We start from the raw sequence: 27368 nt of genomic DNA, 5'->3' as shown, positions 1-27368 counted from the left end.
GCAAGTCCTGCATATCTTTTTAAAGCAAAGACCCCCAGAATTCACTTGCATTTTATTGGTGTAGATGACAAGATAGTGCCACAGTTTCCAGTACCTCAGGCTGTGCAGTCCTGGATGCCATTCTGTGCAAAAAGGAATCTGACAGAATGCAATCTGAGTGTGTCTGGAGTGGCATGTTCCACAAAGGTCATTTATTTCATGTCTGGAGAGATCACGGATTTATTTCGCAGCTTAAGCAGAGAAACGGGTTTTCATGCCCGTTCTGCCTCATGTATTTCATGCTTCTGTAGCTGTTCACCAGGATATCTGATAAGAATTTGCTCCAGAATATTCTGCTGTTGTTTCTCGCTGTTCTGCATATTCGGAGAAGTCTGCATGTAATCTTGAATGGGAGAGGTCATTTTTAGTTTTATGCACTTGGTTTGAAGAGCTAAAGAGCGTGCACAGAAGTCTTGCGGAGAGGAGAAGAAAGTTTGCAAGTGGCAAATATCCTGAAGCAGCAATATGCCGCTCCCAATAAGTTTTGGGTTTCTTTTCATTTGTTTTCTTTTTGTGGAGCTTTCACTGAGGCAGAAATGTGTCTGATGTGTAAAACCTTGAAGGGATGAGGCCATGTAATGAAGAAAAGGCCACCAACGTGTAGTGGGGAAGCCTTGCATGGAACCCAACTGTAAACTGCTTAATGTGATTCTCAAACCACAGCTGGTGAAAGCACGAATGTAACATGGCCTTTCATACAATTACTGACTTATTTATCTATAATGATATGATGCACATACCTTAGTGTGTTCCTATACTGTACACAGCTAAAGATGAGTGTATACGATAGTTCTAAGGTGTATCATACAGTTGCTATCTGCAAAGAAAACTCGTGATTACGTGCCTTCAATGGCCCCTGTTAAAAAATAGCATAAGGGCTTGATTGGGATTGAACCCTAGTTCCCTAAAACTCATTAAGGTGCTTCTCTTAACCTTTCTTAGAGGTGGGTTCTTTTGCAGATGTTAAATAAGCAGTCTTGACCTGTCCTCAGATGCATGAGGCTGCTTCTTAAGAAATGTAAAATACTTTCAGCTGTTTGGCTGATTGATAACAGCAGCAAGCAATGATCGGTAGCTGTCACAATATTCTGTGTGGAATGGGGTAAATCTTAGGAGCCCTGTTACAATTAATGTCACAGCAAAAGCTGAGACTTGTGTGTTATCTAGACGCAAATTTTCCAAAGCTGCCTAGAGAATGCCTCTGTAATGTATGGAAAGACTGCATGTGGTTACTTAAGTGCCATATTCTGTAGCAAACTTTTTTTTTTTCTCCCTTATCTGGAACAAGACTGAATTTACACCACAGAAATGCCAGTCATGTAAGTTGAAGAGCAGTACCGGTGTAACTGCTTTTGCCATTAGGCAAGCGCTAGAAAAGTCTCTCTTTGTCTGAGAATGGGACACACCCTGGCCTGGGGAGCACTTGCCCTCCTATCTCCCTTCCTAGCCTGGAAGATTTTATTCTGAGACGATTTTCAAGCTTCCCATCCTCCTCAAAGTCTCTGCTGTTTCACATAGCTTGATGACTTGGATGTTTGTGTCCTTTTCCCCTATCCCTATGCAAACACTGAAACATTATTTTTTACTATTATTCTTAGTGCAAAGGAAATGCATAGCTGGTTTTTGGTATGGAAAACTTAAGATTTACAGGCTCCACAATGACTGGCAAGTGGCTTGTCTTAAATTGCAGCATTTGTAAGGACTGTTTCTCTCATTGAGAAGCTGTTGGGTGAAGCTTCAACTTCAGTTTAGCTTTTAAGCTACAAAGCATGGGAATGTGCAAAAAATCACGTTATGGTGTGATTAAGTGTTAGAGTGGCTAAAGGAGTTGCAATGGAATAACCTGGCTGGTGTTTTTGTGGTGTGAGAAAGCTTGCTTTTTTTTTTTTTTCCTAAATCTTCAGCTGTAGGCCCTGCACCTGCTGCAGGTCATGGTATTGAATGTACCCTGGCGTGGATGCAGATCCTGCCCATCAGTTTGTGCCATGGCTGTGGCCTTTCCAGGCATGTGAATGGGGGACACTTGATCTGTGCAGGTATCAGCTTTTAGGACTGACTTAAAAATATAAATATATGTATTATTTTAAATTCTCTTGGAGGGGTGAAATTGTTCATGTAAACTGTAGGCATTAGGTGGCTGAGAAGTGTGTGTTCAGCCTGGAGAAAAGCACACTAAGGGAAGACCTCATTACAGTCTACAGCTTCCTCACAAGGGGAGGAGGTGGAGGCACTGATCTCTCTAGTGACCAAGGACAGGACCTGAGGGAATGGCAGGAAGATGCACTAGGGGAGGTTTATGTTGGACATTAGGAAAAGGCCCTTCACTCAGAGGCTGGTGGAACACTGGAACAGCTGCCCAGGGAAGCAGTCACAGTGCCAAGCCTGACACTACCAGATGCACTGGGACATCACCCAACAAGAGTTGGACACAGTGATCCCTATGAGTCATAGAATCATGGAATGGTTTGGGTTGGAAGGGATCTTAACATCTAGTCCCAACACCCCTGCCCCTGGCAGGGACACCTCCCCCTAGATCAGGCTGCCCAAGGCCCCATCCAACCTGGCCTTGAACACCTCCAGGGATGGGTCAGCCACAACTTCCCTGGGCAGCCTGTGCCAGTGCCTCACCACTCTCATCGTGAAGAAATTCTTCCTTTTGCCTAGTCTAAATCTACCCCTCTCCAGTTTATACCCATTCCCTCTCGTCCTATCACTACAAGCCTTTATGAACAGTCCCTCCCCAGCTTTCCTGTAGCCCCTTCAGGTACTGGAAGGTTGCTATAAGATCTCCTCGGAGCCTTCTCTTCTCCAGGCTGAACAGGCCCAACTCTCTCAGCCTGTCCTCGTACGGGGGGTGCTCCACCCCTCTGCTCATCCTTGCAGCCCTCCTCTGGACCCGTTCCAACAGCTCCATCCCCTCTTTATGTTGAGGATTCCAGAACCGGCCACAATACTCCAGAAAGGTCTCACAAGAGAGGAGCAGCGGGGCCCTCCCCGCTCGGGTCCCTGTGGTTCCTCGTTAAGGGCGAACGCCCCACTCGCGCTCAGCGGTGCTCAGCGGCCACGTGTTCTGGGGGGGAGGAGGGCGGTGATGCGCGCGGCCCCGCCCCTCGCGGCCGCCGTCCCCTCGGCGGCGGGGCGGTCGCTGCCGGCCGCCGTAGCCCCTGCGCGGGGAGCCCGTGGCCGGGCCGGGAGGAAGAGAAAGGCGGCGCGAGCCGGGCGCAAGATGGCGGCGGCGCGGCGGTAGCTGCGAGGCGGCGGCCGGGCAGGGCCCGAGCGCGGGGCGGCGCCGCTGGTCTCTCTCGCCGCCGAGGAACCATGGGAAGCGGCGCGTTCGAGGCCCCGCGGAGCCCCTGAGCCGGCCCGGAGGCCTCCGCTTCCCGCCCCATCGCCGCCCGCGGAGGCGGAGCGGGCCCGGGCCCGCACCATGTCGGACACCCGGCGGCGGGTGAAGGTCTACACCCTCAACGAGGATCGGCAATGGGACGACAGGGGCACCGGGCACGTCTCCTCCACCTACGTGGAGCGGCTCAAGGGGATGTCGCTGCTGGTGCGCGCCGAGTCGGACGGTGAGAGCGCAGCCGGGGCCGCCCGGGCCTCCCCCGTCGCCTCCGGGCCTGGCCTCGCGCTCGGAGAGCCGGGAAGGTCTCGGGGCGGGAGGGAGCTCAAACCCACCTAGTTCAACCCCCCTGCCATGGGCAAGGACACCTCGCACCAGATCAGGCTGCCCAAGGCCCCATCCAACCTAGCCTTGAACATCTCCAGGGATGGAGCAGCCACAACTTCTCTGGGCAACCTGTGCCAGGGCCTCACCACCCTCATTGTGAAGAATTTCTTCCTAACGTCTAATCTAAATCTTCCTTTCTCCAACTGGAAGCCGCTCTGTCTTCTGTTATTACGTGCCCTTGTGTAAAAGTCCCTCCCCAGCTTTCCTGTAGCCCCCTTCGGGTACTGAAAGTCTGCTGTAAGGTCTCCCCAGAACCTTCTCTTCCCCAGGCTGAACAACCCCAACTCTCAGCCTGTGCTCGTAGCAGAGGTGCTCCATTCCTCTGATCATCTCTATAGCCCTCTTCTGGACCCATTCCAACAGTTCCATAGCCTTATGTTTCTTAGAGAAGACCCCAGGTTATTGGGTTATTTTCTCCCTTTTTACCCTTGTAGATCTGTTCCAAGGTTCTTCCCCGTGCCAGGCCGCAGCAGCGTTTGCCCTAGCCTTCCTTCCTTTCCAGTTTCCCCAGCCAGCTCTATCTCCCCTGAGTGAATAGTGATGAATTTACGTGTGATGACATCTTTTTTGCTTTCAGAAAATTTTATTTGCTTTTGAAGTGCTCTTCCCTTCCCTTTTGTGCTACTATACAAAGTTGCTGGGTTGGATTGGGTTTTTTCCACTAGAAATTCACTGACTGTATCGAGTTGTGCAGGGTTCTTCATATTTTATTGCACTTTAAAGTCACCTCAAGGATCTTTTTTGGAAGGGTACGTGTTGGCCACTTTGTCAGCCAACAGGTGCTAATGTGCTAAATAAACCACCTAAGGTTGGTATAAATGACTGGAGCTGTTGCCAGGATACATACACTACTTGCATACACAAGATAAAGTTCCTGGCTTTATGGTATCTGGATGATTCAATTCTGAAGGGCAGTTGAAGGAAACGGTCCACGTGGCTTCAGTGTTTAAAAACATTTTTATGCTGGGCAGCATGTTACCTGGTGCAGATTTGTATAGGTTTGCTAAGCAAGCTGTTTGTGACACTGGTGTTCAGGAGGAAAAAGAGTGCTACAGAGAATTTTTGTCTAAATTACAAGAGGAAAATATATTTTAATATGATTATTTATGTTGAGTTGTGTCTTACTTGGCTTATTTTTGGAAATTATGTTCATACATGATTGCTCAGAGAAGTCATGGGTGCGCCATCCCTGAGGTGTTCAAGGCCAGGTGAGATGAGGCTTTGAGCAAAGCCAGTGGGAGGTGTCCCTGCCTGTGACCGAGGGGTTGGAACTGGAGGATCTTTAAGGTCCCTTCCAACCCAAACTGTTCTGTGATCCTCTGAAACACAATGGTTCTCCTGGACTTCCTGGAAGATACAGATTAAATTGAGCATATGTTGGCTGGCACGTAGGCAGTGGCTGTAAGATGCGTGGAGGTGTTTATTTTGTTAAACTCAGTAAATATCTCTTAATACCTCTTTCAGGTTCGCTGCTGTTAGAATCGAAGATAAATCCAAATACTGCATATCAAAAACAGCAGGCAAGTATTACTGCCAGGGTTTATTTTTTTTCTGATTAATGATGCTAAGAAATTGTTTTATGCTTAAACTAATGGCGCCATTCAGAAGAAAAGCAAAGCAGCACTTATTGATGGTGTTTTCCATAGAAGTGAAAAATGGTTTAAAAGCCTGTAGGTCCTATAATACTTTGCATTCCAGAAATTTAAATGTTGATCTCTTAAAAAGACCTTTTGGACTTCGAGCTTTGAAGAGAATATGTGCAACTTGGGTAAATATTGAACTCGTTACAGGAAAAATAGTTTGAAACATATATGTATAACTTTTGTCTCTTATCCTAGACTGTATGAAATAATGGCCAAATTAGGAAGGCGAAATGTTGACTGGCTCTTAAGAGAGCTGCATTTACTTTTTGAGGTCTTTTTCTGGAAATAACAGAGGAATTTGTCTTTGTGGGACTTCTTTCATTGTTACTGCTTAGTTTTTGTTTTAAGCCCTGAAAACTTCTGCTATCCTAAGTGAACAGCCGTGGTGAGACTTCCTTACACAGTTGCCATTCCTGGGGGTAAGCCTTCTGCGAAACAAAGAAGTAAAACCATTGGGAGCTATGTTAATAGGTCATTTTTGTTTAATCCACTCAAAGAATTAGAATCTCTTTTGATTTTATTGTGTTTTCCTTTTTCTGCATTAATTTTTGGTGTCTCTGCCTACATTGTTCTTGTGGTTATTATTGGGAGTTTTTTTCTGTCTGATCCTTTGTTCTGCAGTAGGTTCTCTATTTCTTTTGTTCAGTCTTCTGTGCTGGTCTTCGTAATAATGCAGAGCAGTGTAAGTGTTGTAGTGCTAGAAAAGAGTAATTTTGTTCTTCCTAAATCTTGAAGAGACAAATCTTTAAGGATTTTGTTTATTTTGATTTTTTTTTTCCCCATGTTATGTTATGAGAATTTGAGAAAAGAGACTTTAGTCTTTGAGCACAGGTTGGCTGACTTCAGCTTAGGAGTGAGTCAGAGTCTTGGGCCTGGCTTTTCAGCAAACTGTTTTCTGTGGTTTCCACTTTTCACTCATTAGGTTTAGCCTGAGGACTCAGAGGCTGTACTGATCTCTTCAGGGCAGATGCTTATAGGTGAACAGCAGCATGGAGGAGAGCACTTCCTTCAACTTGCCAGAGTTCAACTGCAGATTTTTACTAAGCTGTTGATCACTTTAGTGTTCGGGAAAGCCATGAAACAGTGCAGCTTGATGGAAAGGAATGCCCTACCTACATATTCGTCTTCATGTAAATTACTCGAATGGACATACTGGATAGTTATTTCTTAAATTGTGATTTGCATAGCAGCTTTCTGTGAAAAAATGAAAGAAATTATTTTTAGTTTTAGTTGCTGTGCATCGCCCTGTGATTGCCAATATTACACTGTGCTAAGTAGTCCTTTAACTACTGACTAATGGTAAACAGGGCAGGCCTGTTATCTGCCTTTTCAAGTCGTATTTGTGGTCACTACCTTTTCTGCAGACTTCAGTTATGTCAAGGCAGATGATAATCATGACCTCTTTTCTCACAAGAAAAAGCACTTGGACTGCACATAGGTGCCAGGCTGCTTAGCATACAACTTAAAAGAACCTCTCATTCTACATATGCAAAGAACATGGGAGCCTAAATAGCTTTAGATGCCCCTGGATTTGAGGGCATAGACTTTGAGAGTTACATACCTGCACTGGACACCCCGTATTGGCCAAAGAGCAGGGTCAGATGCATTCTGGAGGCAGTTTAAAAGGTTGTTACCACACCTATTTGTTATTCCACCTTTTGCTTGAGGTTACTGTTCCCTGGCAAAACTGGCAGAAGAGCATGTCTTCAGTGAGAAATCAGATGGATCCATTCATGTGCTTTGTTCCTCCAGCTCAGGTACGAGGGCGGTAATTTTCAGCAGCATGGCTGTAAGACTTTGAACTGCTATGGAAATCCTTACCGTAAACACTGCCTTCTGGTATTAACTCTCTGGTAGGTGCGCTCTACCCATTCAGATCTGAGAAGAAGAATGTGTGCAAATACTGTCTTTGGCACAGCTGCCATCACTTATGTGACAACAGAGCAGTGCTTGAGGCAAAATTGGAATTACTTGAGACCAGGATTTAACACATCTCCAGGGGTGCTGTGAAAGCCAGCCTGAGTGGTTGCCAGGGGACTCCTTTGCTCCTCTTTCATGCCAGCATGAGTGTTCATGTTGCTGCGTGACGGGTTAGATGTAGGAACAGACTCCGTTAAATACCTGTTCTTGCTGGATAGATTTTTATCGGCATGTGTTCCCCCATCTGGTTCACTGCACAGCACACTTGCGCTCGTGTAGGAGGAGGGTGAGGGGCTGGTGCAGGAACAAGGAGAAGTGGAATAGCAGACATCATACAAACCAGTACCAGCACTAAAGAGGGGTTTGAACTAGTCTCTCTGTTTAAATGGTTGTTCTGATTTAATCTCTTTTGTTTGTCTTATATTGTGCTTGATTGAATTGAGGAACACTACTGTTGCTCGTTGTGGGTGCTCATCTAAGCAGGTAGGAGTGGTAGTCTGTCAGCAGCTAGGCCTGGAAAATGTCTGTCTGTTTCTTTGTAGGTTGTCTTAGGTCATGCAGACAGTGTACGCCAAAGTAGTAGATCTTATGTTGGTATTGGACAATCATTTTCTAAGGAAACAGTCTTTCAGAAGTATTTTTGGTGAAACTTAGATAGCTCCAGCTGTGTGTGGGCAGTGCAGATTGCCAACGGGTCCCATTCAGTAGCTCAAGAATTCTCACAGAATTTCTCAGTGCAGGCTCTATGGATGCATGCACTCATTTGAGTTACTGCACTATATCTCTTATTTGAATCCTTGTGGGCTATGAATAGGATTTCTTTATGTATGTCCTTCTTTGTCCATTGAGGCACCTCTGTGACTCCACTTACCTGGAAATATTGATTTTGAGTGAGAATGCATCAGTAATTCCACAGAACATTTCACGGTAAACATTTTGGATTTTGAGTTCTGTGACAGTCATAAAATTGTACTTAAGCATTCTTTTTTTTACATTAATCTGAAATAGAACAGAACAAGGAGCTGATCAGACTCTCCCGTGCCCATAGTTGACAATGATTGTTTTTTTTCCTTGAAGCCCAGTTCAACTGCTCACACTAAAACTGCACACTGTAAACACAGAGATTCAGCTGTCCATGAGCCAGAGATGGGAGTGGACAGCTGTAACAAAACTAGTGTCAGCTATCTGAAGCTGTACCATTTGTGCACGTGAATCTGAGCCTGAAAGCAGGGACACTACCTATTAATATTTGTGACTGTAGGACAAAAGTGGAAGTGTAATATATGACATTGTAATGTAAACAGACAACTGTCCTGAACAGCATTAAAACCATAATGCAGTGATTTCAGTTATTTCCAGAACCAGAAAACTTGATTTCTTTAAAGGAATATGTAAAAATGATGTGGGGGGGCATGCAGGGAAGAATTTGAGGTTATGTGAATGCAGTTGTTTTTAATGTGGCCTGCAATTATGTTTCGGAATAAAGAAGCTGATCTGTTAGTAGGCATTTGTCAACAATGTGGCTTTAAGAGAAGGATGTTGTACTAAACTCTGTTATTAAAAAGGTAAAAAAAAAAAGGCAAAGAGAAAACTCCCAAGACACAACTGCATATGGATACTGAGAGATCAAGATGGCTATAGAAACGTACCGAAGAATTAGTTCTGTATCAGTGATGCTGATTTTCACTCATGTTCCAGAGTGATGGTTGCTGTGCTGCAGCTGCTAAGTTGTGTTTCTTGATAGCTATGCTGTGTTTGAGATAGCTGTGCTAGTGGAAGAGTTTACCTGCTGCCCTGTGTCAGTTGCTTGTCAGCAGTCCCCTCCCAAACATTAGTCCCCTCACATCTGCCAGCAGAAAAGTGCTCCCTGGCCTGTGTAAGCCCAGATATCTGCCTTAACAGAGGTCTGTTTAAACCTTTTAAACTAACCTGATTTTGATAAAAAATGCTTAAGGAATGCTGACTGGCAGCAGGTTCAAAGGTAGCAATGATCACTTGGCATTAATTATGGGTTTTTGTCCCTCTGTCTTTGGTGGATACATGAAAGATGGTAACCAGATAGGTGCTGTATGATACCATGTCATGAATTGGCATTTTAGCGTAGCGAACACTTTACAGATAGTTGTCAATCAGCCCCATCGTTCACTGTCATTCGGTACACAGAGGGAACCGAGAAGTACTTTTGGGATAAAGATGTGAAGGGGCAATGGCAGCATCTGTTTCTGGGTGTCCCTGAGGCTTCCTCAAGTATGTTTGGTATCTGTAAGCCAGTCAGGTGTTTGTTGGGGTTTGGTTGCTAAGGCTAAAGATATCACTTTGAATATTTTGCTTACAATGAAAGTGGTGCATAAGGTAAACATTTACAGGCCTTGATAAGTTGTGCAGTGAATACTGACCTTGGTAAATGTGGGAAGTAAATTACTGTATTGACCACTAAGCAAGGGCTTTCTGCTCTTTAAAAAAAACCCCCCAACAACAACAACAACAAAAAAACAACAAAAAAACCTCCAAAACAGTGTGATAACAGTTCCAGAAGTCAAGAAACTTGATGGAATGTCATATCATTTTGCTAGAGCTCATCAAATGTACTGCAAAGTTAGCAGAGCACTGTTTAGTTTAAATATTTTAACATGGAAGATGAATTTCCTGGAGGAAGCTGACATGTGTATTTGACTGTCATGTACCAGCTTACATTCCTTATAGTACAGCAGCAAGTATCCTAATAAAACATCATAAACCCCCCTTTTTATCCTATTGAGAAATTCCAGCGAATCTTTCAGATATGTGGTGCAAATGCACAGATTGAATTGATAGAGGCATTAGTAACAGAGAAAAAAAATCTTGCTCAAATGAAAATAGCTATTGGCAAGGTGTTTGCAACTTGAGTAATAACTGCAGAGTTCAACATTATTCAGGCTGTATGTCTTTTCATTCAGAAAAGACTATTTTAGAGTTAGGTATTAGGTCTTGCATTATTAAGTCTGTATTAAAGCCTTTCTGAGGAAGAAACCCTGTGATCTTGGGGATTTGTTTCTACTTTATTAAGCATGAAAAGAATTATGTTTTTATATTGCAGTTTTTCTTAATCTCCTACAATGCTTACATTCCCTTTTCAAGACGGTTAGCTCAAAAGTGTGTTACAGAAAAATGTTGTTATAAGTGTTGGGGGAATGGAAAAAAAGCATGTTTAAATATATAACATCTGAGGCAGTAGTCACAAAATAGCAAAAAAGAAAAATGATGTCCCTTATGTCAGGAATAGGTGATTTACTATTTTAGTGCCTTTTGTTCTTTTTAGGCAAGTGTAACTTTAAAATTGTTTCTTCTTTAGGCATATGACTTAACAGAATACAATTAATATGCAGCGTGGACCTGTTTCAGAAACAATTTTTTGTTTTGTTTTTTTTCTTGAACAGGACACCCTCATTGTTTGGTCAGAAGCAGAAAACTATGATTTAGCACTGAGTTTTCAAGAAAAAGCTGGCTGTGATGAAATTTGGGAAAAAATCTGCCAGGTACAGTTAACTTTAAATATACATTCTGTTTCTTCCAGGTGTTTCAGTGTCTTCTGTGACTTCATGTATTTGTGCTGTAATTTTTAAATCTACTTGTAAAATAAGCACATATTAGTTGTCACTTTCTGTGGCTTTTCTGTTGCCACTAATTAGGACACTAGTTGTTTTCATAATTGAATTTCACGCTTTTGAAAAATCACTATAATGGTGAAACTCAGGTGCCAGGCATTTTAGTGGGGGAAGTGTTGGTTGGTTTGTTTTTATTAAAAAGGAGAATGCCGAAGTACCACCTTTTAATTGTCCTTCTCTCAGGCAGCTATAGGAAGCTGCCTTGTTTCAGCCAGGCAGAACTGAAAATTGCTACTGTGATGTGTAAGGAGCTTTGTGAAAGACGAAGAGGTGGTACTGCTGTATGAGCTCTGAAATCTCAGTGGTATTTGTTTCATCAAGACCTAAGTCTTATTGACTCTGTGTTACAAGTGCTTCAGACTTCTTGACAGCGCAGATGCTATTAGTGTTTGGTTTGGTTTGATTTTTTGACAAATGTACTACTGAGGATAATGGTAGTGATAGAATTCAGAGGCAGCAAACTTACTCCTCTGCCTAGCCTGACATTTTTTCCAGTCAACAGGAGGTATAAAAGTGCTTATGCACATGTTATTTCATTTACTGACTTGATTATTTTTATGTACATTTTGGGATGAGACAGTAATTGTGCATGCTTTCTTACTAGGTTCAAGGTAAGGATCCTTCAGTGGAAGTCACGCAGGACCTTATTGAGTCAGAAGAGGAACACATAGAAGAAATGCCTGAAACTAGTCCTTTGATTGACCTTCCTACTTGTGAACTCAACAAACTTGAAGAGATTGCTGACCTAGTTACCTCTGTTCTCTCCTCACCCATCCGTAGAGAAAAGCTGGCGCTGGCCTTGGAGAATGAAGGCTACATTAAAAAACTATTACAGCTTTTCCAAGTCTGCGAGAATTTAGAGAACACCGAAGGCTTACATCATTTGTATGAAATTATCAGAGGAATTTTGTTCCTCAACAAAGCAACTCTGTTTGAGGTGATGTTTTCTGATGAGTGTATTATGGATGTTGTCGGATGCCTTGAGTATGATCCTTCTTTGGCTCAGCCAAAACGGCACAGGGAGTTCTTGACCAAAACAGCAAAATTTAAGGAGGTTATTCCTATAACAGACTCTGAACTCAGGCAAAAAATCCACCAGACTTACAGGGTACAGTATATTCAGGACATCATCTTGCCGACACCATCTGTTTTTGAAGAGAATTTTCTTTCTACTCTCACTTCCTTTATTTTCTTCAACAAAGTTGAGATTGTCAGTATGTTGCAGGTAAGTGGTTTTTAATACGGTACAGGTGAATTATGTATAAATACCTCTAGCTGTAGTTTCAAAAGTGATTACTTTCACACTGTGTAAGTTAATCATACATGCTTTCATTTGCATAATGTTTTGAATGCTTTCCTGTATTTCTAATGCTTCTTATTTTAAAAATGGTAAAGTTGAGTTACATATATTAATATTTATTTAATAGTTTATACGCAGTTAAAGATTCTTCTTTAAGCAACGTACACATTTTGAGCTGGTTTTGCATAGATATTTAGGGAACAAGCAAATTTTTATATTATGTATCAAGGCCATTTGTGACGTCTTTTGTAACAAATTCTGAATCTCTGGTTCAAAAAACATGTTCATTCCTGTTACACTACTATAATGTTATGGTACGAATTTCAGATGTTCATGTAGGATGAAGTCATCAATTTTTTTTTCTTTATACTAATATCCAGAAGTAATAATAAATAACCAATATGTTACTGTGTCAAGAATCTTACTGAATACTTTGTAGTCAGAAGTAGGCTTAAAAGTAGTTAGATGCAACAATCAAGCTGGACCATAAAAGGAGCCTTGGTTAAGAGCTGTGTTTGAACTTCATGACATTTGGGGTATTTTCAGGTCATATTTTGTTGTGTGAACCAATGGGCACCAGAGTCGGTTTATTCTTGTTTTGATCTGCGTCCTTAGAGAAATGTGTTGAGAAACCTGCTGGCTTTGTTTTGAGTGTGGATAGTCTCTGTGAAAAAGGAAGATGTGTCAAGAAGAAGAGAGCAGTAAAATTGTGGAAGGAAAAGGAGCACTGGAGAAGTAACATTGCCATAAGGAATATTTCAAAGAATGCAATAGGAAACTGGGAAAAAAAATCAAAACTACAGAATTGTATGAATAAGCTTTTGGGCTTCTTTATGCTTTCGTTGAATAGTAGAAAGAAACTAAGAAGTAAATCCCACTTTCAAAATTAATGGGTTTGTCTTAATTAAATCAGGGGTTGGAAAGAATCTTAAAGCCCATTCAGTTCCAGCCCCCCCCCGCCATGAGCAGGGACACCTTCCACTGGAATGGGTTGCTCATAGCCTCATCCAGCCTAGCCTTGAAAACCTTCAGGGATGTAATAGATCTTTCCCTTTTTATTATTTTACATATATTGCTTTCCTAAAATTAAAAATAAAGTTAGTATCGTTCTCCTGAGGCCACGGTCCTGCTTCCATTTAGAGGTTTTTTAACTCTAAACTTCTTAATTTTTCATGTAAGTTTTACTCTACCACATGTTTGAAAACTATTATTTCTGTTACCTCTTGTACTCTTCGAAGAATGTTCTGAAATCCTGACAGTGCTTTGCTACTCTCAGTCACTTGCCATCTTTGCCATACCAGAGAGAATTCATGGCATGTATGGGTTTGCCTGTCTGTTTTAAAAAATGTGACAGAGATGTGCATGTTGATTTACAAATAATGTTAATGCTTGTACATCATTTTAGCTGCCTTACAAACTAAGAAAAAAGCACATGTGGAAGAGATGATAGTGATACATGCTTGAGGAAAACTACATGGTAGTATGGATTCAGGTTCAAAATTGTTTTGTAGTTCCCTGGTGTAAATCAGCTTTTTATTATGGCACAAGAACTCTAAAGCTTCTTTGGGTTCGGTGAACACATTAGAAGTTGTTACCCTAAATACACTGGCAAAGCTCCCTAGGAGAATGCAGTTTATAGGAGTAACAGATTGTGTTTGCTACAGCAGTAAAGCTCCTTTCTGCGTGCCATGAAGCAGTAGATCGCAGTGCTGCTGTGGAGGAGGGGCAGCTACATGGGAAACTGAATGAGCATGGAAAACAAACCTAGATCCGTCCCATGCTTTAGGACATCAGGTCTATACTGTGCAAGAGCCTTATACAAGCAAAAGATCTTTCTGTTGACAGCTGCTCTGTAGTGGGGATTTTCTGGCCTATCTGTTGGTGACTGTGGTACAGTTGTTTTTTTTAACAGGCTTAATTAAGCTGTTAAAGCCGGCAGAGCTTAGAATATACTACCAAGTTGGTGTATGTATTGTCTGGTGTTGATTCCAGGTATCATTTGTTTGTAAAGCACTTTCCCCACAACTTCAGATTATCAGGAAAAAAAATGACGTGTGTCTTTGGCTGGCATTCCTGTTACTGTACAAATTCTGTGTTATTTTAGCCTAATAAGGCACTCAGATATTAGCAACACCACACAGAAAAATTGAGAAGTAAGCACTCTCTGCGTTATGCAATGTAGTGTTTATATATACTTACTGGAAAGCTCCTACTCCATTCATGTTTGTTCAATGCATAAGTAAAGTTTATAGAGCTGAATCGGTACAGCAATGCATAACTTTGTAATGCTATAGCATAGTGTTACTGTTTGCTTTAAGATTAGTATAGTATTTAAAAGGTAGCAGAGGCATTTGATTTGAGAGAATGCCAATGCTATGTTCTGTGTGAAGGAGTGCAGAGAAGTGAATGCACAGAGAGGTCTAGAAGTACCCAAACAGTTGAGAGATGATGATGTTCACCCTGGTTGTCTTGTACCTGTTGAGTTTTAAGTGATGGTGTAACTGAAATGCTTAATCAGAAGTGAAACCTCATCCTTATATGTACTTAAAAATAAACTTCTCTTGGTAGTAAAGGGTTCGAATGTGAAAAGCAAATAATACTCAAAAACGTTTTCCAGACTGTAAAGGCCGAACTTTTGCAGGTATGGAGCTTGTTTTGTTGAGAGTAAGGTTAATGGGTGCATGGCTGCGGCGAACTCATAATGTGTTAGTTGAATTGCCCGTGCCCAGGTGGCCTGACAAAATACGTGCAAAACTGCAGGTCCCAAATCAGGTAACTGATATGTGCATGATGTTAACATAGATGCGGTATGGTAAAAATTGCACCTTGACTGACGGTTTTTACTGTAGAAGTGTTTAGACAGCCTCTCTGGAAAGTTGCACACAAGGTGCAGGGAGGGAGCCTGAAAAGACTGTTATTTTCTGGAATTTTGATTCGTGGAGGTGTGTGGCAGTTCATACAGCGAGTGTGTGGAGTAGGGCAGAGCTGTAGACCACAGGGGGTAGCATAGCAGAGAAGGAAAGGAGGTGGCATGTTCTTCAGAGATTGGTTGTTAAGAAGGCAGGTTTAGTAATCATCACCTGTCCTGAGCGTAATGTACAGTTCTGTTCTCCTGGACCTGCTGCTGCCAGACGGAATGAGTACTGAAACAGTACACTGGAAATGATCCTCCTGAGTGTGTACTCTCGTATTTCCCTTTTTTGTGATAAAATTAGGACAGTATGGAGAAAAAAAGAGAGGAAAAAAAAGAAAACTTATCTACCAAATCTGCTAATGCGTGGGGTTTTGTTTGTGATTAAGCATCATTGTTAGCTTCAATTGTTTGACTTTCTACAGTGTGGGATCCAATAAAGTCGATATTCTAACTTTTAAGAAGCATTGTGTAAGTCATGTTCTTCTTATGTGTTACGCAGGAAGATGAGAAATTTTTGTCTGAAGTTTTTGCACAATTAACAGATGAAGCTACAGATGATGACAAACGATGTGAACTGGTAAGTCAGTGGTCTTGGTAATTCTTTGAATGATTTAAACTGCAGAGATGGAGTAGATATATTGAAACTGTCTGCTAGCTCTACAGTCATTAAGGTATTTCTGTAACTCTAGAGACATTTCCAGTGTAGCTCAGTCTTTGTTTATGTACTCACTAGAAAAATATTTCTTGCAAGGTAAGCTCCAATTTATTTGTTCCAAATAATTATTTATTGTGGAGAAGGTACTAGCACTAAGCTGACATCCTAGACTTCAAGGTATATTTTCTTCCACGTACTCTTCAACATATAGTATCACTCATATTTGCCATATACATACTGCTTTTTTTCACTGCACTTTACTCATTCAAAAAGATCTTTTAAGTCCTATTACTCAGAATTACCAGTAGCCCCTTAATATACGTTAGGAATGTTATTTAACCTTGACTACGTTTATCAGCTTAAATTGCTTTGTTAAAATCTTGCTTTCAGCAAGAGCATCATCTTTGTTCTTTCAAACAAAAGGCACACCAGACAGGAGTATAAATCCTTCCTATGCTTTGTGTGATAAAATAGTTAAAGGGCAACTGTATTTCTTTCTGAGATAAATGTCAACCTCTTACAATTTTATTGTTGTTTTTACTTTCCTTTGTTGGTGTTATTGAACATTGGAGGAGAACTAGAATAATGCCATTTTCTAGGCATGCACATATCAACCAGTACATGAACTGTGATACTAATTTTAAGTTACCTGCTTGTGGAGCATTTTCTGAATTAAATACACTTTAAATTATTTTTTTTTGTACAATAGGTTAACTTTTTCAAGGAATTCTGTGCGTTTTCTCAGACGTTACAACCTCAGAATAGAGATGCGTTTTTCAAAACTTTGGCAAAGTTGGGAATTCTTCCAGCTCTTGAAATAGTAATGGTAAGTGAAAACTTAGGGCTGATTTTAATAAAATTAAATTGCTATTTAACCATTTTTTGAGAACTGCTGAGCATCTTTGTCTAATTTGATTGGATAGCTTTGCTCTGCTGAAAGCTGAAGTTTATTGTAACGTTTGGAATCCAAGGATGTCCAGTGTTTTCTGAAGCAGCCTGACTTCATCACTATTAATATTTTACTTTGCCTGACAGAGAAGTCTGTGGTAAAGGCAGTCCTTGTGGCAATGTAGCATAAAAATTAAGATACTTTGTTTCATGTGGCAGCTTGATTTTTTTTCTCTGTTGTTGTTTTTGGAACAGTGCCAAAGAAGTATTTTTAGATAATCTTGAACTGTTAGCTTGTTGCTATCCCAAAGATCACCTAATCCTGTCTTTTCAGAGGTATAAAGCAGATTAATCTATCTTAATCACCAATGTGAAAACACGATTTTTTTTACTCCTTCAGTTGAAGCATCTGTTGCTGCTTGGCCATCGCTATTCATCTGCCAGTGCTCCTGTTACTCAGAAACTACGAAGGCAAATGGTTTTATATTCTAGAGTAACAACCTGTGAAATTGCCAAAGGACATTGTTATGAAACATGAAAGTTCAGTGATTAGATGATCCCTAATCTTATTATTCTTTTCCAGGGCTTGATCAGTCCAAATGTTTCCTGTTATGTTAATATTTTAGGCTTAGAAATTGTACAGTTATCAGCAAAACCTTAGGGGAAATGATTAATTCTTGTTACCTGTGAATGAGTACAGAAACATTTGTGCTAATTGATTGATACAGTTGGTCCTTTTGTACAAAATTAATAACCTGAGGGTAACAGGCACAGGATAGTAGTGTCTTAGATATTCTGGCAAGACATGTAAATGTTTCGTGCCTAAATTAGAGCTATCAATTCACAGATGTCTTGCATTTTTTCTAAGGGAGGGAAATAGTGGGGAAAAGATTTTGCTGCTTTATTTTTTTCTATAACTATATTACTGTATGTCTCTAACTTCTGTAATAAAATGTTCTGAAAACTTCTAAATTCTTATTCTTTCCAGCTTTACTTGATAATAAACACCAAACTTGATTTACTGTAATAAATTGATTTCTTTTTTTCATAGGGAATGGATGATCTGCAAGTTAGATCTGCTGCTACAGATATATTTTCTTATCTAGTAGAATTTAGTCCATCCATGGTCCGAGAATTTGTAATGCAAGAGGCCCAGCAGAGTGATGATGTAAGTGAAAGTGTTTTGGAGTTCATTGAATATACTAGTTTTAGAGCAGACAGAACTTAGGAAAAAAGTAGATTTAAGGTACAAAAATTTCAGAGCATGTTTGTGTTTATAAGATTGTAGATAAGATTGTAGTTCTGCCTAACAGAAATTTTAGGTGAGGAGGTCTGTGCCTAACAGAACTCCAGTGTCTAAATGCAACTCTCAATTTCACTATTCGTTTAAATTTAAAAAAAATAAAATAAAAAGGAAGCCTTATACAAAAGCTGGAGAAATAATTCCACTGCTCAAACTGTGTCTAATTGTGTTGTGGTTTGTTTGTTCTCATGTTTTGCAGGACATACTCCTCATCAATGTGGTCATTGAGCAGATGATCTGTGATACTGATCCTGAACTCGGGGGAGCCGTTCAGTTAATGGGGCTCTTGCGTACTCTTATAGATCCAGAGAATATGTTGGCCACAACTAATGTAAGAAAATACAAAGGGGTAAAGATACTTTACTGTCTCAGCAAAATTAGAAGGCTGATCTTTATTGCTGTTATTGTGGTTGGAGGCATTTTTATTCTTTTTTGACGGTGTTGTGTATGGTCTGGTGCTGAATTTAAACAAGTTAAAATAATAAGCTAAAATTTCCATTAAGTTTTGATAATAACAGGTGTGTGTATGTGCTGTTGTGCAAGTGTTTGTTAAAATAAGCAGTGCCGTGCTTCAGTGAAATAGCATATTTGCATCCATTTTTTTGGCGATAGTTAGTTTGGTTTGATGTGTCTCAGATCTTTTCCCACAATAAATAAGTAAATATACCTTATTTGAGAGAAGATAATGTTGCAGGACCAACCAAAAGGGCACAGGCAGACCTGAGGGAGTCGGTAGAATTATTTGCAGGCTGTCTTTTGCTTGTTCTTATTTAAAATGAAGTATACAAGCACAAGTATTTAATAAAGTTATGTTTGTTTTAGAAAACGGAGAAAAGTGAATTTCTCAATTTCTTCTACAACCATTGTATGCACGTTCTTACTGCACCGCTTCTGGCTAACACATCAGAAGATAAATGTGAAAAAGGTAACGTTGCTACTGGTTTTTTTTCCCCGTTTAAGTCTTATGATGTTTCCAAGTCACTTACAGTCCTGGTAACAGCAAAAAGCCTGTGATGCAAGCTGGGAGTACACATGCTGAAAACTCTTGTTCCCCCAGTTGCCAGGGGTTCTGTGGGCAGAAGTTTTGATAGCCCTTTATTGCAGCTTTGAATGATAATGGTCTGCATGCATACTGTGCTTTGTACAATGCATATCTCCCTGATGTGTACTGTTAACTGTATACTAGTCTTACTAGCATGATTTTAGAGAGCATTTGCTGTAAAGCAGAGAGTGTCTTTAGTTCACAGGAACTTTTAGGAAACAGTTTACGAAAATACTGTAATATCCCTCAGTGGTTACGTGATTGCAGGCATCGGATGCACTCAGGTGGTTAACTCCGAAGACCAGTTTTCACTGGACTGTAGTACAGAAGTGCTGAGAGAAATCTCTTCAAAGTACAACTTGAAACGCCATCATCTTGTTTCTTCTTTTATTTTTCTTGGTCATAGCAAAAGAATCGGAAATCTGTTTGGCACAAGTGAGCAACACTCACTAGTCTGCCTCTAGCGCTTTACAAGCAGAAATTTAACATCATTACAGCCTCTTGAGTCAGACTTTTTCTGAGTGCTCTTTCAAGTCAAGCCAGCATGTCTTTCGTAGCAACATTTCTTTCATCTTGTCTTCTCATATGAAGTGTTAAAACGAAAAAAATAAATGTTCTATGCACTTTATACAAAAATAAAACTTGTAGAATATCTGTAGTACTCATTTTATAATATTATGTGGAAAGTTCAGATAGGCGCTTTCTTGTAGCCTAGAGTGGAATAATATAAGTATTAGATGATGTATTTTCACGTAGTTGAGTTTGAAACTTTCTAATGTAAATTGAATATAGCCGTTTCACCTGGCTTGCGTTCTTGCTGTATGTTTATTACTCCATAGCTTACAGAAACTTTCGATATGATGAAAAGCTTGAAGACCTGGTAGAATTGATTATTTATCCCCATCTTTTGAAATATGTTAAACCTTTTTCGGACTTCTGTTTTTTTTTCTTTTCATCAGATGCAGTAGTTGGGTCAACTAAGAGTAATACAATTTGTCCCGGTAAGTTTTAATTGACATTGAGTTTTGAAGCTCGTCTCATATGCTGTGTATGATTTTATTATTAAAAAAAAACCTCTGATATGTCCATACTTTAGTTTTTAAATACTTTTTATTGAAATAGATATAGGTGCTTTGCTTCGTTTGATATTACAGGAAGCTGAAGGAACGTTTTCCTGTGCTTTTGAGTTACTGGGTTTTACTTTTATTTTTCTAGTTAACCTTGCAACTGAAGGTTCAAATGACTGTTACCAAAACATGTACTAAAGAGACATAGCTGAACTTTTACAGTTTGGATTTTTATCTGTATGGGCTTCATTTTTTACCATTATGAAAAGACATTGCTGATTTGGTCCGCATAAATCTGAGCGGCTTTCATGTAACTATGTCCCGCTGAGCTGGATTGCTGTCACCAGTAACTTGCTGATCCTGGAAGAAGTCCCACTGCCTCGTCAGGGTTATTTTTGTGACTGAAAAAAACAGATTTATGTGTTTTGTTCTCACCAAATTTGTGTGGTTTGTTCTCACCCAATATCCCGCTTCCTAGCAATCCAGTATGCTGCTAAAAAGATGACAGGAATTGTAACAGCAACTGAGCTTAGTGATGGTTTGGGGCATGACAGTACTTTTTTAGTATAACTTGGGCATTCTTTTTTTTCATAGACAATTATCAAACGGCACAACTACTTGCCTTAATTTTGGAGCTGCTTACTTTTTGTGTGGAGCACCACACATATCACATCAAGAATTACATTATGAACAAAGATTTGCTAAGAAGAGTACTGGTCTTGATGAATTCAAAACACACGTTTCTGGCTTTGTGTGAGTATGGAGCTGTTGCAATTTCCTCTGAGGCTTTGGACGTACTACATGGAATGGGTATTAGTAAAAGAGTATACTAAAATTAAGAATTCATGTTAATTTCCTATTTATTACTAAGTAGCTGTTTAGTAGTTTTGAAAAAAGGTAGTAGATGTCCTGTTCATGTAGACCACAGTTTGTGGTGGGAGGAGAATTGTATCTTTTGAAGACCACAGTGATCCTTTAAAGTCTTTATCACAGTAAGGATCCTTTGTGATCAATGTTCTCATCTCATTTAAATGGAAATACTGTCATTTTTTAATAACATCCTAAATCTCACACTGTGGGGAGTGAATTAAATGTTGTGAACCGTGGCCTTTAAAGAATAGGGGCTGGTTCTGGAAGGTGAACACAGGAATGAGATGATAATTTAATTTCATGTATGCTAAAGTTTATTGCTGCTTTATCTCACAAAGAAATTAATGGACCATGGTCACATTCGAATACACAAGAAAGTCAAAGAATGAACAAAAGGTTACCTGTCCACTAAATGTTTCTTCTGAACATTCAGAAGGTGGCTTTTAATGCTCTTGGATTGAGGTGCATCTTCCTCTCGGCAACATAAGTTTGTTTCGGTTCTTTCCAAGAGAGTTGGAACCCTGCTATGTAGTTATTAAACTGTTGAATTTCTTTCTTCATATAGGTGCTCTTCGCTTTATGAGGAGGATAATTGGCCTAAAAGATGAATTTTATAACCGTTATATCACCAAGGGAAACCTGTTTGAACCAGTTATAAACGCTCTGTTGGATAATGGAACTAGGTACAATCTGCTCAACTCTGCTGTGATTGAGCTGTTTGAATTCATCAGAGTGGTAAGTTGAGAAGCTTCTTCTACTCTTACGCATGTTTGACATCTCGGGTAGAAATACAAAATGGAAATTCCCCCATGAAATACCATTCTACTACTTAGAATCACAAACTAAAAATCTCATAGATAAATATCCAAATTGAAAGGAGCCAGTAAGCTGCTTTGTGCAGTTCTACTTGATCGACCTATTCGAGAGTACGTGTAGGCCCTATTTACGTGTAAGTCCATGCTTACATGCTAAAAGGTAGTGTCCTGTAGATAAAATTCTGTTTAGTAGTTGACAGTGCTTCTAAACTAAACTTGGAAGTGAGGAATTGAGGGAGTTATGTTATATGTGAGTATATCTGGGTATTATTGGCTCTAAATGAGACTAATTAGACTATAAATTTGAATTATCATTGTCCTTTAAAATCCTACACACACTTTTTCTTAGGTGGCATCAGCTTTGAGTCAGTGGCTTTTCCACCGGAGCATTTGTGGGAGCAATGTGTATGTGGAGGGGACAGACAGGACAAGCAGAAGCGCCCAGTTTGTTTTCTACCCCTACAGTAAAACAAGGACTTGGAGCACCTGCTGTGCTGCTCACTGTGGAGGCCTCTGTTTGGGAATCTTCTCAGGGAATCTTTGCACTCTGCAGTTCAAAGATGAAGGGCAGTTTTTAGTTGTAGGATATCGTAGCTGTTGTCTTTCCCAGCAAGAAAAGGTGACTTTTACTAGGATAGTATGAAAGTTAAGGTTTACCTGATTACGGTGAGACTTACTAGAGGATAACTGAACAGAAGGTGCCTCAGCCCATGTGCACCGCTGTAGTTATTGAGGACTAGAGAGAGCTAAAACCTGTGGGGAGAGCAGGGCACGGCTGAACACATGTTCTTCTCAAGAAGGCTTAATCCTAGGTAGTAAGCATCATGGTTTAATCAAGCTATCACAAATAGAATTGGGACAGTGCTGAGTATAACGTCCATTTATATGGGAAGTTTAATAATTATTTCTAGATTTCAACTTTCTCATTTAAGAAAGATCTGATTATTTCACATTTGTTCTTTAGAGTATATTTTGACTCTGGACAATGAATCAGTTACTTTTAAAACTAAAGCTTTCTGAACTTCTGCATGTTAATGTTTGAGACTGAAATACTGTTTTGTTCTTATGCAGGAAGATATTAAGTCCCTTATTGCACATATAGTTGAAAATTTTTATAATGCACTTGAATCTATTGAATATGTTCAGACATTCAAGGGATTGAAGACAAAATATGAGCAAGAAAAAGACCGACAAAACCAGAAATTGAACAGGTATGACGTGGTTTATGTGTTCAGAGACCAATTTATTGAATGCCATATCTAGCCTCATCTTACTGCAGGCTCTTTTTTTCTTTCCTGGAGGACAGAAAAATCAGGAAGTTTGGATTGGTTTTTTTTTTCATTTGTGATAAAGACTTCTTCAGTCAGAATAAACCCTTATGTGACTTTCCTTGTGGCCTACTGCGGCATGGCTCATATTTGGCAGTATATTAAATATCACATTTGGAAAACTCTCAGTTTATGAAGAGCAGGATCCTCCTCTGCTGCTCAGAATTGGGATTCAGTCTGCCTTACTGTCACCTGGGGGTTTGGTGAAGCTTATGTTGACACTAGAGCTGGGGATGGAGCAGAACTACCTTCTCACATGCTCCAAAATCACTCTAAAGCATCAGAAGCCATTTCTGATCCTGGCCAAGCCTGAAACAGCTGGCAAAGCTTGAATCACTTGTCATGTGTCTCTTACAGTGTTCCATCTATATTGCGTAGCAATAGATTTCGCAGAGATGCAAGAGCCTTAGAGGAGGATGAAGAAATGTGGTTCAACGAAGATGAAGAGGAAGAAGGTGAAGCTGTTGTACCTCCAGTTGAGAAGTCAAAACAGGAGGATGATTTTCCAGATAGTTATGAAAAATTTATGGAAACTAAAAAAGGTATTTACTCAATTTCAACTTCGGCACTGGCAGTGCTCCCTGGCAGCTGTGTGGAATATCATATAAACAAACAGCTGCTTGTGCTCTATATCATAAACAGGAGAAAGAGTATTCCATGTAATTAAGTAATGAATTCCTAGCATGTTGTGGGAAGCTAGTTTAGGATTAAAAGAATGGATTAAATTGCTCCCAAGCGTGCATCTAGTTAAGATGACATTTAAAAGCAAAACTTTGTGTGTACTTGTGAGCACTGAGCGAGCGCTGTCCCCATGTCCAAGGCCCCTGTGCCATTCTCAGCTGAAATGCCAGTGTGCTTTGGCTGCAGTCAGTAGGTGAGCTGTTAACCAAGTTAAAATATAAAATCTGGGTGGATTTTGCCCTGTGGTTCCGCTGTGATGGGGATGGTGCTCCTTAGTGTACAGCTGATACTTAAGTATGGCAATGTTTGTCCCTCAGCTAAGGAGAGTGAAGACAAAGAGAATCTTCCAAAAAGGACTTCAGCTGGGGGATTCAAATTCACTTTTTCCCACTCAGCCAGTGCGGCCAACAGCGCAAATGGTGCAAACAGTAAATCCGTGGCAGCTCAGACGTCACCAGCAAGCTCCAACAGCTCCTCTTCAAAGAACACAACCCTGACCACCACGGTGACAGCCACGAAGGTGGGAGAACCTGTACAAAAGCTACTGTCCTTCCTTAGGGCAGCAGAGCAGTGTAATGGGACCGTACTGTTTGTGACATGCTATAGTTAGCATTAGTCTCTAGGCAGGGCATCCTGTTTACATATGAAGTCATTCAAAGCCCTGTCTAGTTAAACCCAGACTAGTTTGGGGGAAGGTTGAAGGGAGTTTTAAGTGGGACTAGAGTCCATTGCTAACCTGGTGGGCACAGCTGAACCTCGCCACCTCTCTTAATGTTCCCACTCCTCAGCATTTTAACTGTCCGGTTGCCGCTCTGTGTGAGATACACATATGAGATTCGTTTTCCTGAGTGATGTTAGCAGGCCCACAGTCTGGGAATTTGTGGTTTTAACCAGAAGAAATGCAGTTCAGCGATAGCTCCGCTATGTCTCGTACAAGTCTGCATTATTTTAATCCCAGCCTGCGAGCCCTGGAGGGGCTGCAGAAAAGCGTGGCAGAAATTTTACTGCACACACCTAAGACTTGCCAGCAAAATGGATATGCAGTGCAGGCGTTAGATTTTGTGCCTGTCCAGTTAAGAGCTTAAAAAGTGATTCTTAAATAATTTTGAGGCCAGATCCAGAGGAGCGAGGAACTTCCAAGTGCTTTTTTAACTTCAAGGTTCAAAAACATTCTGAAGATAAATGGGTCTTTGAACGAAAAAGGCCATCAGAGAAACCTTCTGCAGGCTCACGTGTCCCAGACAGGTTGGCTGGGGGTCATGTACTAAGATTTCCCATTCCTGCGTATTTTTTTCAACGTAAGATTTTATTTTTTTCTTTTTCCTTTTTTTTTTTCAAATTGGCAGGGAAGTCTAGTGGGCCTAGTGGATTATCCTGATGATGAAGATGATGACGAAGAGGAGGAGGCATCTCCACGGAAAAGACCTCGTCTAGGTTCATAAACGAAACCAAAACTTTGGAACAGAAAACTTTTATTATGGGGTTTCAAATGCTGCAACTGTTTTAAGAGCTAAAAAGAATCTGATTCAGAAAGCTTTCTCCCACAAGTATATAAGATAATGCAAGGGGTAGCAAAAGAAACTCAGTATATCGGCTAGAAAGGGTTAGTTCTGTAAACACAAAGATCCCAAGGAACTTAATGTCTTTCTAGTAAATAAGGAGCCATTCAGGCTGTCAAAAACATTAAAAATTCAAAAGTGGGTTAGCATTCACAGAACCTGGATGATGGCTTCTCGGCAAGGAATGTCTCAGGTGTCGGGAGGGCAGGGGGAGGGAAAGGGAAGGTAAATAAACACTTTTTTAAAAATATTGCAGGGTTTCCCCAGTGTTTAACAGAACTAGAAAAAAAAAAAAATCAACCCAGTAATCTTAATTTTGTAATGGTGCTGTCAGTTGTGTTCTTTTAGCAATGCCTCTTTTAAAGAAAAATTTAAGGGAAAACTAACTCCATTTGCATTAGAACAATCCAGATTTTGGGACCATTTCTTACCAATGAAGTTGCATTTCTCATTGTTGGAGGGAGGGGCGCTGCAGTTATTGTGCATGTTGAGTTGTTCAGAACAGTTAAAAACAAGTTTTAATTTGTATTTTTCAAGAGGAGACAATGGAAGCTGGATCCAAAATGGATGATTTTGCTTGTTTTTAGTAATATCTATGCCAAGGAATGATTGCTTCCAAAATATCTCCAGGAGCCATTTGTGTCAAAGTGGTGTTTTACACAGCACACACCAATAGCTGTTGGCTTCACCTTGTGGAAGATCCCGCATTGGAATCACTTTCCATGTTGTTAGACGAGCTGCCTCTGCTCGGAGCAGCGAGCCATTTTCCTGTTGGCGAGTTCAAATTGCGTAACTGAGGCTGTAACAAGAAACACTACTGGGTTTTTTGTGGCCATTAATTTAGCGGCATTTTTACAGCAAAGTCGCTTTGGACCAAGATGGAATTGTTACTGACAGAACACCAGTCTTTGAGGCAGAATCGAGAAGCAGCACTTGCAGCTGGGTGTAACGTGAAAGCTGCTTTTTAAAACAGAAAGGCACATTCCACGCAGTCGGTGAGTGAACCGTAACGAAAATAGGCAAGTTGGTAGCAAGGTAACAGAGGCAAACAGTCCAGGTTTTATTTTCAAGAGCAGTAAGTGAACTGTAAATATTTTAATGTTAGTTTGCCCATACGTGATCTGAGATCATGACGAAGTGAGAGGTAATTTCCCAGCGACAACTGATGTGTCAGAAAATATTCAAATGCGAGACCAGCTGCAATCCACCGCATCGATCACTCTTGTAATATGTGTTTATGGGTCCATTTCTCCTGGAATAGTTTAAACTGAAGCAGTTTCTCTGTTTTGGAGATTTTTTGTAGTTAATTTTAATTTTAGCTATTGTTTGGAAAAAGATGGGCTGTCTGTGTAGATATGAAGTATAGTTTTTTCCATAAAACAGAAGTTTATTTTGTATTAAAAATACCACTGTACTTGTTTTACACCATTTGTATACATGTGGTGATATTAATGCTGAACTGTAAAATTCAGGAATTAAAATGTGACCCTGTAATTCCGTAATTATTGCTTTGGTTTGGTTTGTTGTACAGGGTGAGTTAACTCAGAATTTTCAGTGTGGCCATTGTAGAGTATTTTCTAAGCTTCCCTCTCCATGCAGTTTTAAAAGCAACTCTAGATGGAATCCCAGCAGGAACAGGCGAGGGCTTACTGCCAGGTGGGCGAGACACAAGCATCCTGATGGGTGACGGTTCACCTGCGCAGACCTGGGGACAGTGGTGTTGCCCTTTGTGGGTTCCAGGCAACCAGGAATGGGACTCCTTGTTTTTTACCAGTGCAATGCAACTCTGTTAACAATGATTGACTTCCTCCAGAGCTGCACGCGCTCCTCAAGCAGCGAAGTTACGCACTATGTGCCTTGACTAACCTGAAGCTGTGGACGCAAGTTGTCCCGTTTCTTTCTAACAGCTCACCCAAATGAGTTCCTTGGGGTGCCTGACTGAAGCGTGTTGGTCCAACTTGCTGTTCCCCACC

General features: G+C 40.6%; 1 protein-coding gene across 3 annotated transcripts; it reads left to right on the top strand.

Annotated features, from left to right (window-relative positions):
- Positions 1-3247: 3247 nt before the first annotated feature.
- On the top strand, positions 3248-26878 carry PPP4R3B (protein phosphatase 4 regulatory subunit 3B). Of its 3 annotated transcripts, none has more exons than XM_054061983.1 (16): positions 3248-3608; positions 5231-5286; positions 10746-10844; positions 11578-12198; positions 15687-15764; positions 16552-16668; positions 17782-17898; positions 18233-18364; positions 18856-18958; positions 20035-20076; positions 20737-20895; positions 21578-21747; positions 22899-23038; positions 23513-23697; positions 24232-24356; positions 25183-26878. In XM_054061983.1, the coding sequence occupies exons 1-16, from the start codon at positions 3467-3469 to the stop codon at positions 25276-25278; spliced, it is 2382 nt and encodes a 793-aa protein (XP_053917958.1). In that variant the 5' UTR covers positions 3248-3466; the 3' UTR covers positions 25279-26878. The 3 variants fall into 3 exon arrangements, with proteins under 3 accessions (XP_053917958.1, XP_053917957.1, XP_053917956.1); XM_054061982.1 differs by having other exon boundaries at positions 3249-3608; positions 23534-23697; positions 24154-24356; XM_054061981.1 differs by having other exon boundaries at positions 3251-3608; positions 24154-24356; positions 25183-26840.
- The last annotated feature ends 490 nt before the right edge of the window (positions 26879-27368 follow it).

This window comes from Cuculus canorus, chromosome 3 (genome assembly GCF_017976375.1).
Source record: "Cuculus canorus isolate bCucCan1 chromosome 3, bCucCan1.pri, whole genome shotgun sequence".
Classification (NCBI taxonomy): domain Eukaryota; kingdom Metazoa; phylum Chordata; class Aves; order Cuculiformes; family Cuculidae; genus Cuculus; species Cuculus canorus.
The sequence above is the reverse complement of the archived record's forward strand: the minus strand, read 5'-3'. Positions and strand labels throughout refer to the sequence as shown.